Source organism: Erythrolamprus reginae, chromosome Z, assembly GCF_031021105.1.
Source record: "Erythrolamprus reginae isolate rEryReg1 chromosome Z, rEryReg1.hap1, whole genome shotgun sequence".
Taxonomy (NCBI): domain Eukaryota; kingdom Metazoa; phylum Chordata; class Lepidosauria; order Squamata; family Dipsadidae; genus Erythrolamprus; species Erythrolamprus reginae.
In genome coordinates, this window is record NC_091963.1 from 62,722,091 (window position 1) to 62,739,966 (window position 17,876).

At 42.7% G+C, this 17,876-nt stretch overlaps 1 protein-coding gene across 1 annotated transcript in view; it reads left to right on the forward strand.

Moving 5' to 3' along the window:
• GLI3 (GLI family zinc finger 3) overlaps window positions 1-17,876 on the forward strand; it is a 407,618-nt gene that overhangs the window by 203,471 nt on the left and 186,271 nt on the right. The window contains exon 6 of the mRNA XM_070728251.1: window positions 15,003-15,196. Coding sequence (XP_070584352.1) covers window positions 15,003-15,196 — 194 coding nt within the window. The remainder of the gene's footprint in view (window positions 1-15,002; window positions 15,197-17,876) is intronic.

Genomic DNA, 17,876 nt, shown 5'->3' on the forward strand with positions numbered 1-17,876 from the left:
CTGGGCGGCATATAAGTATAAATAAATAAAGTAAGTAAGTAAGTAAGTAAGTAAGTAAGTAAGTGTGGGCGTGCACTATCACACGTGAGCAAGTTCTTGCATCCATAATTCTATCCTTTCTATGTCTTCCTCCCTCTTTCCTCCCTCCCACTTTCCTTTCTATCTCTCCCTCCCTCTTTTCTTTCTATCTTTCCCTCCCTCTTTCCTTTCTATCTCTCCCTCCCTCTTTCCTTTCTATCTCTCCCTCCCTCTTTCCTCCCTCCCTCTTTCCTTTCTATCTCTCCCTCTTTTATTTCTATCTTTCTTTCCCCCTGCCTTTCTCCAAGCCCTTCCTTTTCCCTCTCCCTAACTACCCCCTTCTCCCTCCTTTCTATCTCTCCCTCCCCCTTTCTCTCTCCCTTCCTTCATCTTTCAATCCCTCTCTCTCTCCATCCCTCTTCCTTTCTCTCTTCCTTCCTTCATCTCTTTTTTGCTCTTTCTCTCTCCCTCCTTCCCTCCCTCTATGTCTTTCCCTCCCCCTCCTTCCCCCCTCTCTTTCTCTCTCTCTTGCTTTCTTTCACGCTTTCTTTCTCATTCTCTCTCCCCTCCTTTCTCTCTCTCTTTCTCTCTCGTTCACCACGCCGGCAACAGAGAGAAAAAGAGAGAGAGAGAGAGATGGAGAGAGAGTGGAGGGCGTCATTGTCTTCGCCTCTGCCTGGCGGCTCTGCAGCGAAGAGGAAGCAGCCGCGCACCGCCTCCCGGGAGCCCGGCTGACTTTTGGAGCTATTTTGTTTTCGGCCGGGCGGAGGCGGCGCGCGGAGGCGAAGACACGGCGCCCGTCCAAGCTCCGCCTCCCGGGAGCCCAGCCGACTTTTGGAGCCGTTTTGTTTTCAGCTGGGCTCCCGGGGGGCGGAGCGTGGCCGGGCACCGTGTCTTCGCCTCCGCGTGCCGCCTCCGCCCGGCTGAAAACAAAACGGCTCCAAAAGTCGGCCGGGCTCCTGGGAGGCAGAGTGTGGGCGGGCGCCGTGTCTTCGCCTCCGTGCGGCTCTGCAGCGAAGAGGAAGTAGCCGCGCACCGCCTTCCGGGAGCCCGGCCGACTTTTGGAGCCATTTTGTTTTCGGCTGGGCGGAGGCGGCGCACGGAGGCGAAGACACGGCGCCCGGCCACGCTCCGCCTCCCGGTATCCCAGCCGACTTTTGGAGCCTGCTCGCCGCCCGCCTGCTGCGAGCGGTGGGCGGCGAGCAGGCAGCCCGGCGGCCAGGTGTTTGGGGGGCAGCCGGCGCGCGCTCCCCAAATCTCCCTGCCAGCCCACCCGCACGGAACATTCAAAATAAGAAAACCCTTCGTCTTCGCTCTTACTTTGAATGTTCCGGGCGGGCGCGCAGGCAGGGAGATGGGAAGAGCGCGCGCCGGCCCGCGCGCCCGCCAGCCTCCGTAGAACGCCTGCCCCCCCTCTCTTGCAGCGGAGAAGAAAGAGAGGCCGGGCGGGTGGGGGGCAGGGCCGAGAGGCCTGGAGCGCATGCGGGCCGGAGGCCCCATGGAGAGGCAGGTGTGGCCGCGGCTCCCTTCTACTGCCCGCGCCCCCCCCCGCCCCCCCGCAGGCTGGCAGGGGGATGGGGAGTGCGCGGCCGAGGAAAAGGGTGCGCGGGGGGTATTTTGGAGCGCGCGCGCGCTCACGTGCGCAGCTTACAGGGAACGGTGATTTGGAGTACTGTGTTCAGTTCTGGAGACCTCACCTACAAAAAGATATTGACAAAATTGAACGGGTCCAAAGACGGGCTACAAGAATGGTGGAAGGTCTTAAGTATAAAATGTATCAGGAAAGACTTAATGAACTCAATCTGTATAGTCTGGAGGACAGAAGGAAATGGGGGGACATGATCGAAACATTTAAATATGTTAAAGAGTTAAATAAGGTTCAGGAGGGAAGTATTTTAATAGGAAAGTGAACACAAGAACAAGGGGACACAATCTGAAGTTAGTTGGGGGAAAGATCAAAGGCAACATGAGAAAATATTATTTTACTGAAAGAGTAGTAGATCCTTGGAACAAACTTCCAGCAGACGTGGTTGGTAAATCCACAGTAACTGAATTTAAACATGTCTGGGATAAACATACTGTATATCCATTGTAAGATAAAATACAGGAAATAGTATAAGGGCAGACTAAATGGACCATGAGGTCTTTTTCTGCCGTCAGTCTTCTATGTTTCTATGTTTCTATGTATACTTTTTAAAACCATGTACACTTTCTACAAACTTCAAACTTGACAGCTTCAAGACTTGTGGACTTCAACTCCCAAAATTCCTCCACCAGTCGTGCTAGCTCAGAAATGGGAATTGAAGTCCACAAACCTTAAACTTGCCAGGTTTGAAGACCCTTGCACTCCTAACCCCTAACTCAGGGGTCTTCAAACTTGAGAGCTTTAAGACAAGTTTTAAAGACAGACCAATGGAGTTCACAAGCAAGGGACATTAATGCCCACATTTTTTCTAGGGCTGCCTTTTTGACTGCTTAAGAATGAGTTATTATGACTCTAAAACTGGAAAGGCTGCTTGCCTGCACAATGGAAATGTTGAAAAATAAATTAACTGACTGCAAGAAATCTCCAAGGGGGAGGGAGTACTATAGTTAACACATCAACTCCTCACTCTCTCTCTCTCTCTCTCTCACACACACACAAATCCCACCTGCTCTGCCTGCAAGAGCTCAGTGCCCTAAAACTATCAAGCACTTTCAATATTCTGATATTGAACAATTCATGTTTCAGGTTCTATAAGCAGAGTCAGTTCAAGTTGAAATGGATTTACCAAAAGATTAACAAAACTAACAGTGGAAGTATTTAGACTGTTTATACTTCAACAGGTATCAGGATTATTAAAGGACTGGGAATTTCAAAAATATTGGCAGGTGAGATGGCAAACAGGCTAACAGTTTAACAAGATTGTGTGATCAGGGCTATAAGCCAAGCAATTTTTATTCCTTAGGTGCTCCAAAAATTACCAATCACAACAGTCTTTCAGACTATTCTCTGCAATAATAGAATGAAAGTAACCTTCACTCTTAAAGGCAAACTAAAATGAGATGGCAGGCTTAAAATGTAAATCGTATGAGACTACCGTAATTAGGCTAGAACCAACAGATTTGGGATGCAAAAATCAGGACACTAGCTCGATAGTAGCAAAGAGTTAAAATCGTCCATAAATTAGTTCTGCTATATGGTGATTTTCCAGACTTTAGTAGCTCAGATCATGTAGCCTTTAGTAACAACTTCTTGAGAGCGAGATAGATTTATTTATTTATTTATTTATTTATTTATTTATTTATTTATATTTTATATGTTATTTTTTATTTTTTATTCATTTATTTATTTATTTGTATGCCGATGTAGGAGGGTTGGTGCTTGCATTTTTCTGCTGCCTAAGATTCAAATAAAAAAGGAACTCAACTCTTCTTGATTTAAGATTATCCACAAAAGAGGGTCCTTTTGCAAAAATTAGGAAAACTGGAATTCTTACTCTGTATAACTGGATGGAGAAAGTCTCATGTCTGAAACTCTGGAAAACTGGTGTTTATAAGACATTACAGACAATGCTAAACTGAACGAATCATTAGTCAATATCAGTGTGGGTATTTCCAGCAGTGGTCTATGTATAATAGAGTATGCATAATAGAAAAACAAATTAACTGACTGCAAGAAGTCTCCAAGGCGGGAGGGAGTACTATAGTTACTACATCCCCTCCTCCCTCTCTCTCTCTCTCTCTCTCTCTCTCACACACACACACACACACAAATCCCACCTGCTCTGTCTGCAAGAGCTCAGCACCATAAAACTACCGAACGCTGCTAGTGCCTCCATCTTCAATCGTTTTTTTCATGTTCATCAAGTTCATCAAGAATCATAAGGTACAATGGTACCGTGGAACTGAAGAGGCAGCTTTTCCAGGATCAGGGATGAAGGCAGAAGTGGAGTCAGATGGTCAGAAGTGAAGGCAAGGACAGTAGGGTTGAATTAACTGGAAAATGCTAGGCAGAGGCAGCTGTGGCGGCTCCAGCAGCTTCCCTTCGAGGAGCGATGGCACTGGGGATGTCACATCCACACCCCAGGCCCCCGCCATTGAATTGCAAGGCTGAGGAGGTCAGCAAACAGGCCCTGAAGGGGCAGAGCCATCTTCTGCACTGGCGCTGTCTTCCGCCTCGGCTTGGGCAAATGGCTGTGGCAGGAGCCAGGCAGGGGCTTTGGAGCTGCCTGAGCTGGGGAGAGCCGGCCTGGCTCAGGCTGAGGAGATCAGCAAACAGGCCCTGAAGGGGCACAGCTGTCTTCTGCACCAGCGGCATCTTCCGCATCGGAGAGCTGACCCAGCTCAGGCAGCTCCAAAGCCCCTGCCCGGCCCCTGCCACAGCCGCTCGCCCAAGCCGATGTGGAAGACGACGTCAGTGTGGAAGACAGCTCTGCCCCTTCACTGTCTGTTTGCCGACCTCCTCAGTCTCGCAATTTAGCGTCGGGAGCCTAGGGTGTGGACATCCCCGGTGCTGCTGCTCCTCGAAGGGAAGCTTCAGAGCCGCCTCAGCAATTGCGACCGCTGCTGCCGCCGCTGCCTCCACCAGGACTGGTTAACTTGGGCGACCCACCCATCTTGTCCCTGCCAGCCGGAGGCCCCAGACAGCTGCCTAGAAAGCAATGTTTTGCTGCTGGTGCTACGCCCAGCACCCCGCCCATCCTCGGGACCAAGCTGCCGGCCTCCCGCCAAGTGCTGCTGGGTGGCCTTGGCAGCATATGATGTATAAGATACACCCAATTTTTTAAAAGTAAAAAGGTGTGTCTTATTCACCGAAAAATACAGTATATAATTTTTGCCTTAAACTACTATTATGATCGGTAGTTAATGTCTTTATTGAATAAAAAGGAGGGAACAATACAACACATTATTAAAATAAAAAGTGAAAAGTAAAGAAGAGTTAAAGAAGAGAAGAGGAAAGGGAAGAAGAAAAGAGAAAGAAAAGAAGAAAGAAAAAGAGAAGGAAACTGTGCATATATACAACAGAGACACTCTTTGTTGATTATCATGTCTCACAGCCTTTATAGACGTTACATTTCTATTAATTACTTATTATTTCTGATATTTTTGTTGTCATTGGTTTATATAGGAAGAATTTTGATTTCTAAAACTGAAGTTTTATCCCATTGTTGTTATATAGTGAGTCACTTGTATATGGTTTCAACATCGTAAATAGAAATTTCTATCCTTCTGTTAGGTCTTTATTTTTAATGAAGTTGTAGAATGGAAGTTTAGATAGTAGGTTCCATTGTAGTTCAATCAAGGTTTTGGAGACATTTTTGGTCTAGCCAAGTGAACCATTTCTTTCAGACTTTGTAAAATTGTAATTCTTCTTTATCTTGCAATTCCAGGGTCATCTTTGTCAGCTCAGCACACATTGTCTTGTTGATAAAATGTAAAGTGATGGGGATATCATGTTTCCAGTTTGGGGAAAAGGCTATTCTTGCCAGAGTTAGTATATTTATTAACAGGTATCTGTCTTTTTTGTCAATTTGGTGCCAGATTATATCTAAAAGGAAGAGTTCTGGGTTAAATGGGATGGGTCTTTGAATAATTTGCTGCATATAATTTTTTTATTTTTCACCAGAAAGTTTTTGATTTGGGACAGGACCCCTATGACAATCATTAAGTGTTGTACCACATGATTCTTGACAAATCTTTTTCTTTTATGTACACTGAGAGCATATGCACAAGACAAATTCCTTGCGTATCCAATCACACTTGGCCAATAAAGAATTCTATCTAAAAAGGAAGTACAAGATCTATTTCACAGACAGAAGCCTAGAAAAGCACCAAGCCCAGACAAGGTAACTCCTTCTTGCTTAAAAGTCTGTGCTGAACAATTGGCCCCCATCTTCACCAAAATCTTCAACAAATCATTAGAGATGTGCTATATTACTTCCTGCTTCAAACGCTCTACTATCATCCCAGTGCTGAAGAAGCCCTCCATCAGGGAACTCAATCACTACAGACCAGTTGCTCTAACATCTGTAGTTATGAAAACCTTTGAAAGGCTAGTGATGTCCCACTTGAAAACCATCATGGATCCACTGTTAGACCCCTGCAATTTGTATACCAAGCAAATAGATCGACAGATGATGCTGTTAATATGGCTTTGCACTACATCCTACAACATCTTGAATCTCCAAAGACCTACACTAGGGTCCTTTTTGTAGACTTTTAGTTCAGCATTCAACACCATCATACTGGACATTCTTTTAACTAAGCTAAATCAGCTAGCAGTACCTGAACACACTTGTAAGTGGATCATAAGCTTCCAAACAGACAGAAAGCAACAGGTCAAGCGAGGCAAAATCACACCAGATACCTGTACAATTAGCACAGCCCCCCCCCCCAAGGCTGTGTACTCTCCCCACTTCTCTCTATACACCAATGACTGCATCTCAAATGATCCACCTGTTAAACTACTGAAGTTTGCAGACAATACAACTGTGATCAGACTCATTCGAGATAATGATGAATCTGCACACAGACGGAAGGATAGTTGTTCAACCTGGAGATGTATGTGAGCTTGTTTCTGCTTGTTAAAATCATATAGGTTCTTATGACCTATATAACAGTAATTTCTTTCTTTAATTACTAACCATCGTTGCCAAAAGGCACTTGTAGGTCAGTTTTGTTTCAAGCTGAATCACATTTTTTTCAATTCAGACTTCAATAGGCCTTGGATCAAGCATTACCAAATGTACAAGCTAGATTCAAAAGACAGAAGGAACCCAAGATTTCATTGCTAACATTTGATTGATAACGCAGGAGTTCCAAAAATATGTGTAGGGTTTTTTATTCATTATACTAGGTTTTTTTGACTGTGTAGACCACAGCAAATTACAGGTTTCCTTTGAAAGCATTATAGCCCTGACTTTAAGGATACTCACAATTTATGTTCACAATTTGAATACAAGATAGTTTAAACCACTAGATCTGCCTGTAGAAAAATATTTATGGCTGCGAAAAAAACAGAATGGAATATGGAACAACTAAATAGGTCAAATACATAGCAAAGTTATAGAGTGGTGCCTCTACTTAAGAACTTAATTCATTCTGTGACCAGGTTCTTAAGTAGAAACCTTCTTAAGTAGAAGCAATTTTTCCCATAGGAATCAATGTAAAAACAAATAATGTATGTTAATCCACAAAATTGCACCAGACACGAATGCTAGAAACCTTCGAACAAAAATAGGGGAATTGGAATGCTTGGTGAAAGAAAATAATATTGATATTATTGGCATAACAGAAAGCTGGTGGACAGAAAAAAACCAATGGGACACAAAGATTCCAGGTTACAAACTGTATAGGATGGAAAGGAGAGGGAGAAATGGTGGTGGTGTGGCCTTGTACATAAATGAGGAGTTAGAATCTCATGAACTTGAAATTCAAGAAAATTCAAACTCACCCACAGAAACATTGTGGATAAAAATCGCAAGAGAAGAAACTAATCTGACGTTAGGGATCTGCTATCACCCTCCCAACCTAACTCCAGAGGCAGATTTTATTTGAAAAATGAATTTAAGGAGACCTCAAAAAGAAAAAGGGTATTTATAATGGGGGACTTCAACTATTCCAAAATAGATTGGGTAAATTCTTGTTCTACACATGAAAGAGAGAAAAGATTCTTGGACATGTTAGCTGATTATTCCCTTGAGCAGATGGTCACGGAACCAACCAGAGGAAAGGGGATCCTGGACTTGGTTCTAACTAATGCACAAGATTTGGTTCATGATGTCTTTGTAACGAAACCCATAGGAACCAGCGATCACAACATAATAACCTTCAACTTAACCATGGATAGCAAATTGTCAGTGAAAACTAACACAGAGACCTTAAACTTTCACAGAGGGAATTTCGCCAAAATGAGGAAAATAGTAAAGAAGAAACTAAATGGAACAGTTAAAAAAGTCAAATCCCTCCAAAATGCTTGGAAACTTTTTAAAAATATGTTACAACAGGCGCAACTTTAATGCGTTCCTAAAAGAAGAAAGAGGACTGGAAAGTCCAAGAGGATACCAGTATGGCTTACGAATGATGTAAAGGAGGTTATTGGAAAGAAGAAAAACTCATTTAAGAAATGGAAGGTGCTTCCTCCGAGGAGAGCAGGAAGAAGCACAAACTCTGGCAGACAAAATGCAAGGCGATAGTCAGGAAAGCCAAGAGAGATTTTGAGGAGCATATAGCAAAGAATATTAAAAATAATAACAAAACCTTTTTTAAGTACATCAGAAACAGGAACCCAACCAGAAAAGCAGTTGGGCCACTCAATGACAATGGTCAGAAGGGGATCATCAGAGAAGACAAGGAGATTGCTGAGAGACTAAATGACTTCTTTGCCTCCATTTTCACTGAGGAGGATAGAGAGCATTTACCTGCCACTGAATTAGTTTTTTCAGGGAGGGAATTAGAAGAATTAAACCAGATAGAGATAAACAATGAAGATATTCTTGCATGCCTTTCTAAACTAAATGTCAACAAATCGCTGGTTCCAGATGGCATCCACCCTAGAGTTCTCAAGTAACTCAAGTGTGAAATTGCTGAACTTTTAGCTAAAATATATAATCTTTCTCTAAGATCAGGCACTGTACCTGAGGATTGGAGGGAGGCAAATACAGTGGTACCTCGAGATACGAGTTTAATTCGTTCCGGACCTGGGCTCTTAAGTCGAGCAGCTCTTATCTCGAACGACTTTTCCCCATAGGAATTAATGTAAATAATTTTAATTGGTTCCAGCCCTCAAAAAACTCACAGTTAGTCTAAATTATGCAGAAAGACATGTTTTTAATGAAGAAATGTACATGTACATATAAATGAATAATGAAGTTTCTTTCACTTAACTTGTAAACTTTCTTAAACTTTTAAATTTACATATGTTCAACTTCTCTGCCACCCAATCCTGTAGGACAGAGGTCCCCAACCCTTTTTGCACCAGGGACCGGCTTTAAGCGATCAAGAGAGGAATGGGTGAATGAATGGACGGAGGGTGGGAAGGAAGGAAGGAAAGAGGGAAGGGACAGGAACAGAGGAAGGAAGCAAGGAAACTTATGAAAGGGGAGAGTAAGAGAGGAATGAGTGAAGGGAGGGAGGGAGGGAAGAAGGTGGGAAGGAGAAAGAAAAGAAGAAATAGAGGAAGGGAAGGTAAAAGAGAGAAAGAAAAAGAGCAAGAAAGAAAGCTGCAAGCACCCCCCCGAGCCCCCCAGGCCGGCTGCAACCTTTTAAAACACGCGCGCCGCTTCGCAGCTGTCTCCTGAAGCCGAACGCGGAAGTTAGCGTTTGGCTTCAGGAGACAGCTCCTTGGCGCTTGTATCTCGAATTTGGGCTTGTAAGTAGAACAAAAATATCTCTCCCCTCCCAGCTCTTATCTCGAGTTGCTCTTAAGTAGAGCAGCTCTTATGTCGGGGTTCCACTGTATAACCCCAATCTTCAAGAAAGGATCCAGAAGTGATCCAGGAAATTATAAACCAGTCAGTTTAACCTCAGTTCCAGGCAAAGTGATGGAAACAATTATTAATGATAAAATTACTGGGCACATAGAAAAACAGGCATTGCTGAAAGAAAATCAACATGGTTTCTGCAAAGGCAAATTATGTCTTATTAAATTGTTAAAATTCTTTGAGGGTGTAAATAAACACATTGATAAAGGGGACCTTGTTGATATTGTATATCTTGACTTTCAAAAGGATTTTGACAAAGTCCCTCACCAAAGGCTCCTAAAAAAATCTCTTCAGCTACGGAATTAGAGGACAGGTCTTGTCCTGGATTGGTAACTGGCTAAATTGTTGAAAGCAAAGAGTGGCAATAAATGGACAATTCTCTGGATGGAAAGAAGTGAGAAGTGGTGTACCCCAAAGTTCAGTTTTGGGACCTTTACTTTTTAATTTATTCATTAATGATCTGGATGTAGAAGTAAATAGTGAGGTAGCGAACTTTGCTGATGACACTAAATTGTTTCGGGGAGTGAAAAGTGAAACTGATTGTCGGGAGCTCCAGAAGGATCTCTTGAAATTGAGTGAGTGGGCAACAAAGTGGCAAATGCATTTTAACCTAAACAAGTGCAAAGTTATGCATATCAAAGCAAAGAACTCCAATTATACCTACCAACTGATGGGGACCAAGCTTTCTGAGACAACCTAAGAAAGGGATTTTGGGATTTTGGTGGACAGCTCAATGAAGATGTCAACCCAGTGTGCAGCAGCAGTATAAAAAAAAAAGCAAATTCCATGCTTGGCATGATTAGGAAGGGAATCAAAAATAAGTCAGTAAGTTTTGTATTGCCTCTGTACAAATCGATGGTGAGACCACACTTGGAGTACTGTGTAAGTTCTGGTCACTTCACCTCAAGAAAAATATAATGGAACTGGAAAAGGTGCAAAAAAGGGCAACGAGTATGATCAAGGAAATGGAGCACCTCCTTTATGAAACCAGGTTGCAACACTTTGGTCTCTTCAGCCTTGAAAGATGGCATTTAAGGGGTGACTTGATCGAAGTGTAAAAAATCATGCATAGGATAGAAAAGGTGGATAGAGAAAAAATATTTTCTCTATCACACAATGCTAGGATGAGGGGGCACTCCCTAAAGCTTATAGGTAAGAAAGCAAGGACAAATAAAGGGAAATATTTCTTCACCCAGAGGGTCATTGGTTTATGGAATTCACTTCCAGAAGAGGTCGTGACAGCTGTCAGCCTTGATACTTCAAGGCAGGATTAGACTGATTCATGGATGCCAAGTGTTTCAGTGGTCCAAGTGCCGCCTCTATGTTTGTTGAGGCAGGCAGGATTCCCTTGAGTACCATTTGTTGGGGGTCATGGAAAAGGAAGAGTTTTGCCTTCTGTTTCTGCTCAAGATCCCCATGTACAATTGGTGGGCTACTGTGTGACACAGAATGCTGGACTTGATGGGCTTTGGCCTGATTCAGCATGGCTCTTCTTATGTTCGTATATGAAAATATGTAATGATAAACAAAGAAATGTAGAAGAAATAAAGATAGGAATTAAAACTGCTGGAAGAAGCAGTTACTTCAAATAGACAGATGATGTTACGTAGGTGACTGGAAGTAAATAGGGCAAAGAATTCATTATGTAAAGTGCAAAAGGTGATCTAGTACTCAATACTAAATAAACAAAAAATATTTAATTTATGTGCAGTGCCAAACCAATGTTGATACATTGAAATGGTAACAGACTACCAGAAAATCTTAGTAAAGAAAAATGGATGCCTTTGGTTTTGATTGCACAGAAATTGTTGAACATATCTTGGATGCAAGTAGAAGAAATTATTTAATATTATATGAAATAAAACTAAACAAATAATAATGACCTAAATATTTTGGACATTAAATGAAAAGGCAAATGTTCACTAAGATCCTGTTTTTGGAAAAAAAGGAAGATAGTTGACAAACTGTCTAACTAAAGACCTAAAGAAGAATAAAGAATGATGATACAATAAAGTACAAGAAATTCAAGCAAGTTATTACTGACAAAGAATTCCTAGCAAAATGATGCACAACAGATTGCTACACAACAATAAATACACCACGGTTTCTTCTTTATTTTTCTCTTATCAGATATAGCTTCTGCAACCAAGAAAATTTCTATTTATGATTCTGCAGATTTAATTCTGTTTTCACTGATCAATCTATAAAAGATATAGTATTTTTTGACATGTACTAAAGTACAATGTGCAGAAGAACTACTAGTTAATAAAAGGGAAAATATCAGTTTGAGAATAAAAGTAGGATATTTTTTTTGAGAAATGAAACCTGTACTTAGTTTCTTTTGAGAAATTGATGTAAATAAACCAAATATTTGAAATCAGAATATTAGATTAGATTAGATTAGATTTATTGGCTTTATATGCCGCCCCTATTCGCAGACTCGGGGCGCCTCACAACAATGGCAAAAACAGTACATAGTGACAAATCTAATATTTACCAATCTAATTACAGTTTTAGGTTAAAAAATTCATAAAAGCAACCCCAATATATATAAAAAACAAGCACACAATCAGTCAAACACCAAAACAAAATGGGCAAGGGGGAGATGTTTCAATTCCCCCATGCCTGACGGCAGAGGTGGGTTTTAAGGAGTTTACGAAAGGCAAGGAGGGTGGGGGCAATCCTAATCTCAGGGGGGAGCTGGTTCCAGAGGGTCGGAGCCACCACAGAGAAGGCTCTTCCCCTGGGTCCCGCCAGACAACATTGTTTAGTCGACGGGACCCAAAGAAGGCCAACTCTTGTGATCGGAAACTGAGTGTTGGGAGTAATATAGGCATACTTAGAGAAGCCCATAATTGCTCTCGCAGCTGCATTCTGCACGATCTGAAGTTTCTGAACACTTTTCAAAGGTAGCCCCATGTAGAGAGTGTTACAGTAGTTGAGCCTCGAGGTGATGAGGGCATGAGTGACTGTGAGCAATGACTCCCGGTCCAAATAGGGCCGCAACTGGAGCACCAGGCGAACCTTGGCAAACACCCCCCTCGCCACAGCTGAAAGATGTTTCTCTAATGTGAGCTATGGATCGAGGGGGATGCCCAAGTTGCGGACCCTCTCTGAGAGGGTCAATCCTTCTCCCCTCAGGGTAATGGACGGGCAGATGGAGTTGTCCTTGGGAGGCAGAACCCACAGCCACTCCGTCTTATCCGGGTTGAGTTTGAGTCTATTGACACCCATCCAGACTCCAACAGCCTCCAGGCACTGGCACATCACTTCCACTGCTTCGTTGACTGGACATGGGGTGGAGATGTAAAGCTGGGTATCATCAGCATACTGATGATACCTCACCCCATGTCCTTGGATGATCTCCTGCAGCGGTTTCATGTAGATATTAAATAGCAGGGGGGAGAGGACCGACCCCTGAGGCACACCACAAGGGAGAGACCTCGAGGTCGACCTCTGACCCCCCACTAATACTGACTGCGACTGACCGGAGAGGTAGGAGGAGAACCACTGAAGAACAGTGCCTCCCACTCCCAACCCCTCCAGCTGGCGCAGAAGGATACCATGGTCGATGGTATTGAAAGCCGCTGAGAGGTCAAGAAGCACCAGGACAGGATAAACCCCTGTCCCGGGCTCGCCAGAGATCATCCATCAACGCGACCAAAGCAGTTTCCGTGCTGTAACCGGGCCTGAAACCTGACTGCTGAGGATGTAGATAATCGGCTTCTTCCAAGGACCACTGGAGCTGGAGCGCCACCACCTTCTCAACAACTTTCCCCATAAAGGGAAGGTTGGAGACTGGACAATAGTTATTAAGTACGGCTGGGTCCAGGGAAGGCTTCTTGAGGAGGGGGCGCACAAGTGCCTCTTTATACGGAGCCAGAAAGGACCCCCTCCCCAAAGTAGCGTTGATAATCTCCTGGACCCAGCTCTGCGTCACCTCCCTGTAGCCGAGACCAGCCAGGAGGGACACGGATCCAGTAAGCAGGTGGCAGAACTCACAGCTCCAATGGCCTTGTCCACTTCATCAGGTGTCACCAGATCAAACTCTTCTCTCTGAAAACCTTCTGGATCCATCAGGCGTCTGGGGCGGAACCTCCTAATCAGTTCCGCCTCCCTGCCGGGAAGGATTGCAGCCAGGAAGTTAAGCCGCAGTAGGAAATGATCTGACCATGACAAAGGCAACAGTTCTAAGCCCCTTAGTCTCAGATCATTACTCAATTGCTCAGAGAGGAATATCATATTGGGTGCGTGTCCACCCTCGTGAGTTGGACCCTGAACTACTTGAGTCAGGTCCATGGCTGTCATGGTGGCCATGAACTCCTGTGCCAGTCCAGAGGAACCACCGAGTGACGGCAGATTGAAGTCCCCCAGGACAATAAGTCCGGGAAACTCCACCGCCAACCCGTCCACCTCCTCGAGTAGCACAGGCAGGGCTGTTGACATGCAGCTGGGAGGCAGGTACGTGAGTAACAAGCCCACCTGAACCCCTAAGTCCAACTTCACCAGGAGGGACTCGCAACCCGCAACCTCTGGAACAATGAGCCTACGCAGGCAAAGGCTCTCCCTGGCTATAATAGCCACTCCTCCCCCCCTTCCCTGGGGTCGAGGCTGGTGCCATACCCAAAACGCAGCTGGGCAAATTTCAGAGAGAGGAACTCCTCCCTCCGGGCCCAGCCAGGTTTCGGTCACACAAGCCAGGTCGGCCTCCTCATCCAGGATCAAATCCCGGATGAGGAGAGCTTTATTTACCACCGACCTGGCATTGAGTAGCAGCAGCCTGAGCCCAGGGCCAGAATTACGTTAATTTATACATGGTATGCTTGTGAGTGTGTTTGCTATTACATGGGGTTTTTCTTAAATCGTTAAATATTTTAATTAATTGCATTGTTGTGACTGTTTTACTTGTTGTGAGCCGCCCCGAGTCTTCGGAGAGGGGCGGCATACAAGTCCAACTAATAAATAAATAAATAAAGAAATTACACTCATCACCAGTACCTTGGGTTGAGCTCATGGAGCCGGAAGAAGGGATCGCTACTAAGCAGCGATCACTCTTTCTCCTGGAACGGCTAGCTCCATGGTCCCCGCCATATCTGCCTCTCTCCAGCAATTATTATTAATGTAATTAGCTGTGCGGCAGGAATATTCAACATTCATAATGTGGAATCATGACGTGGCCTTTATGGACATTAACTCATAATGTTAAATGTACTTGCATGTTGTAGAGCAGTGGCGGCAACGCTTTCTGGGCTGGGGCGATGGCTGGTATGCCCACAGAGATAGCTGTGTGCCCCCTGTGCCATAGATTCGCAATCATGGTTGTAGAGAATTGAGGCTGGGAGCACAGAATAAATTCAATAGAAAGTGGAGATGTGGGACAAATTCCACTTGCCAAAAGTTAACAATGTTCTATTTTAAAAAAACATTTGACCATAATTATAGATAGAACCTTAAAATTAGGTAAGCTGCATTTACCCAGAAAGGCAAGTAAATTTACCATTTTATCCTTTTCTGTTAAAGGCCTTCTGTTCCAGCTTATTCAGACTTACCATTCATCAGAATATCCCCCCACAGAAATCCTGCTGCAGCATCAGAATCTCCTTTTAGTCCGCCTCGTCCATACGTTAACCATTATATGGATTATATCCGATCATTGCCCAGCAGTCCTTCTCTCTCCATGATCTCAGCTGCTCGGGGACTGAGCCCTGCAGATGGTGAGTTAAAATCTGGTTTCCTATTTGCTGTTATAGTTGCATTATCTGTGGTGGCCTGAAATGTTAATAAATATTGATATCATTTTATAGTTACATTAATTTTTTTAAAGCATTTCTTCAAATCATTTACAGATTCATTAATACTTATTACATCATAATTGGTTTAGCATTTTATTTTCTTAAGGCCAGCCATTTATACATTACATTTTAGTTGTTTTTAAAATAGAAGTAAACTAAAATATATGTTTTTCATCCTGCTCAGGTAAAATTATAAATATAATGAGAAATTCTTGAGGATGCCAAGACAAGGCTATTTTATGACCTTCTTACACGCCATAAGAAATGATAAATAAATTTTATCTATTTTCCATTGCACTTCGATAATTTGGAAAAAAAATATCATTCTTCTCAAGTTGAATTGTTTGGGGAAGGTGTCGTAATAACAGATTTAGGGATCTAACTACTGTTATCCATTAAGGAATAAATTAATTAATCTATTTAGATGACAGTGTAACCAGTAAAAGTTATAACAAAGCTAATGCATACATTGCTAAAACAGAGTCAGAATTGATTATTATAATTGTAGAAATTCATGAAAGGAGCACAACTGACTTCAGTCCAACTCTATGTACAAATATTTCATTTTGTTTAGAATCAGATCAAAACTAAACTATTTAAACTTAATGGTTGTTGAAATAATTTTCACAATTTTAAGAGTGTATTTGATGCAAGAAGAAGGAAAGTAGCTTTTGATTCCCTGCACACATAGTTATTCCATTCATTGATTCAATACAAAAATGGAAAATATAATAGTATCCTTACAGGATTCAATCCTGACCCAATTAGCAATAGTATTTAGGCTTATATACCGCTCCATAGCACTTTACAGCTCTCCCTAGATCAGTGGTGGTGAACCTTTATTCCTTGGATGCCAGAAGAGCGTGTCACATGCTATTGAGCATGTGTGAGTGCCCACACCCATAATTCAGTGCCTAGGGAGGGTGAAAACAGCTTCCTCCATTCCCCCAGAGGCCCACTGGGGGCCAGAAATAGCCTGTTTTCCAACTTTTGGTGGGCCCAGTAAGCTCTTGTTTCACTCTCCCCAAGCTCCAAAGGTTCCCTCCCCATCTCTGAATAAGCTGGAACAGAAGGCCTTTAACAGAAAAGGATAAAATGGTAAATTTACTTGCCTTTCTGGGTAAATGCAGCTTACCTAATTTTAAGGTTCTATCTATAATTATGGTCAAATGTTTTTTTAAAAATAGAAAATTGTTAACTTTTGGCAAGTGGAATTTGTCCCACATCTCCACTTTCTATTGAATTTATTCTGTGCTCCCAGCCTCAATTTTGCATTGTCCATTTTGTCGCATCTTTCCACCCCAAGACTATTACCACCTGAGCGCTTTCTATCGCTGCTTGTTTTATTTCTCTGTATTCTCCCATCTCACTACTTTTTACTAATACTGCCATTTCCTTAGTAATCGTCCATTTTATATTTAATATCCTATTAATATCCTCCTGCAGTTTTTGCCAAAAGTTCTGCACCACTGGGCATTCCCAGAGCATATGCATAAACACTCCCTTATCTTGGCACCCATGCTAACAGATACCTTTAACGTTCTGCTGAAAGTGTGCAAGTTGAACAGGTGTGTAATACCACTTATGTAATATTTTCCTACTCATTTCCCTAACTCTTGTATTCTTGATTTTCCTTATATTCTCTACTCTATTTTCCATCTGTTGCACCTCTACTTGTATCTCATTTTGCCACCATTTGGTCAATCCTTGGATCACATCCCCATCTGACTTCACTAACATCTTATATATATTGCTTGCTTGCACCTTAGTACCCTCAGTTTTTTCTCTTATTATTTTCTCTAATTCTATCTCCTCCCTAAATAGTGCTTCTTCTTTCTCTACCACCCAAATATTTGATGAGCATCAGGAGTGGAATTGGGCAGGAAGGAGACTAAAATGGTTGGGAAATAAAGAGGGCAATCCACAGTTTCCTATAGATTCATAAGCTGGGGGTGGAGGGGGGATGAGTGATTTATAACTGAGGCCAAAGATTTTTGGAAAGATTCCCTCCATGACCCACCCATTTCAGAGTTATCTGGCCACTTTCACCCAGATTACTTTCATTTCCTTCACTTGATATTTTTGGAGTGATTTTATCCATTCTTAAGCACCTAGGAGGCGACCAAACACTTTTCGTCCAGATGGAGAAATGACAGAAACTCAAATCTTTATGTGCTTTGAAACGTTTTCAGACAAAACAAACACACAATGTTTTGTGTCCCTCTGGTTGAAACGTTTGTAGCAGAGCAAGACAGAGGCAGAGATGATCCCAACATCTAATCCTAATTTATACACATATCTGAAAGCTTTGGAGGTATTTTTAAGTGCATCTGAAAAACATTATTATGGTCTAATACTGCAAAGCTTCAAAATTAACCAACCCCAATTGGTTTCCTTAACATTTTGTATATAAACCAAATACCACTCACTCATCATCATGAAATCTCCAGAACCATAAAGTCTACAAACTTGAAACTTGGCACATCTGTTCCTCTTGGCTTCTAGGTGCTCACTAAGAAAGAATTTTTCAAAATTACCATCAGATCATTAATTATTTCTTATATGATAATTATTATTAGCATGTTCTGATACTAAGGAGTTA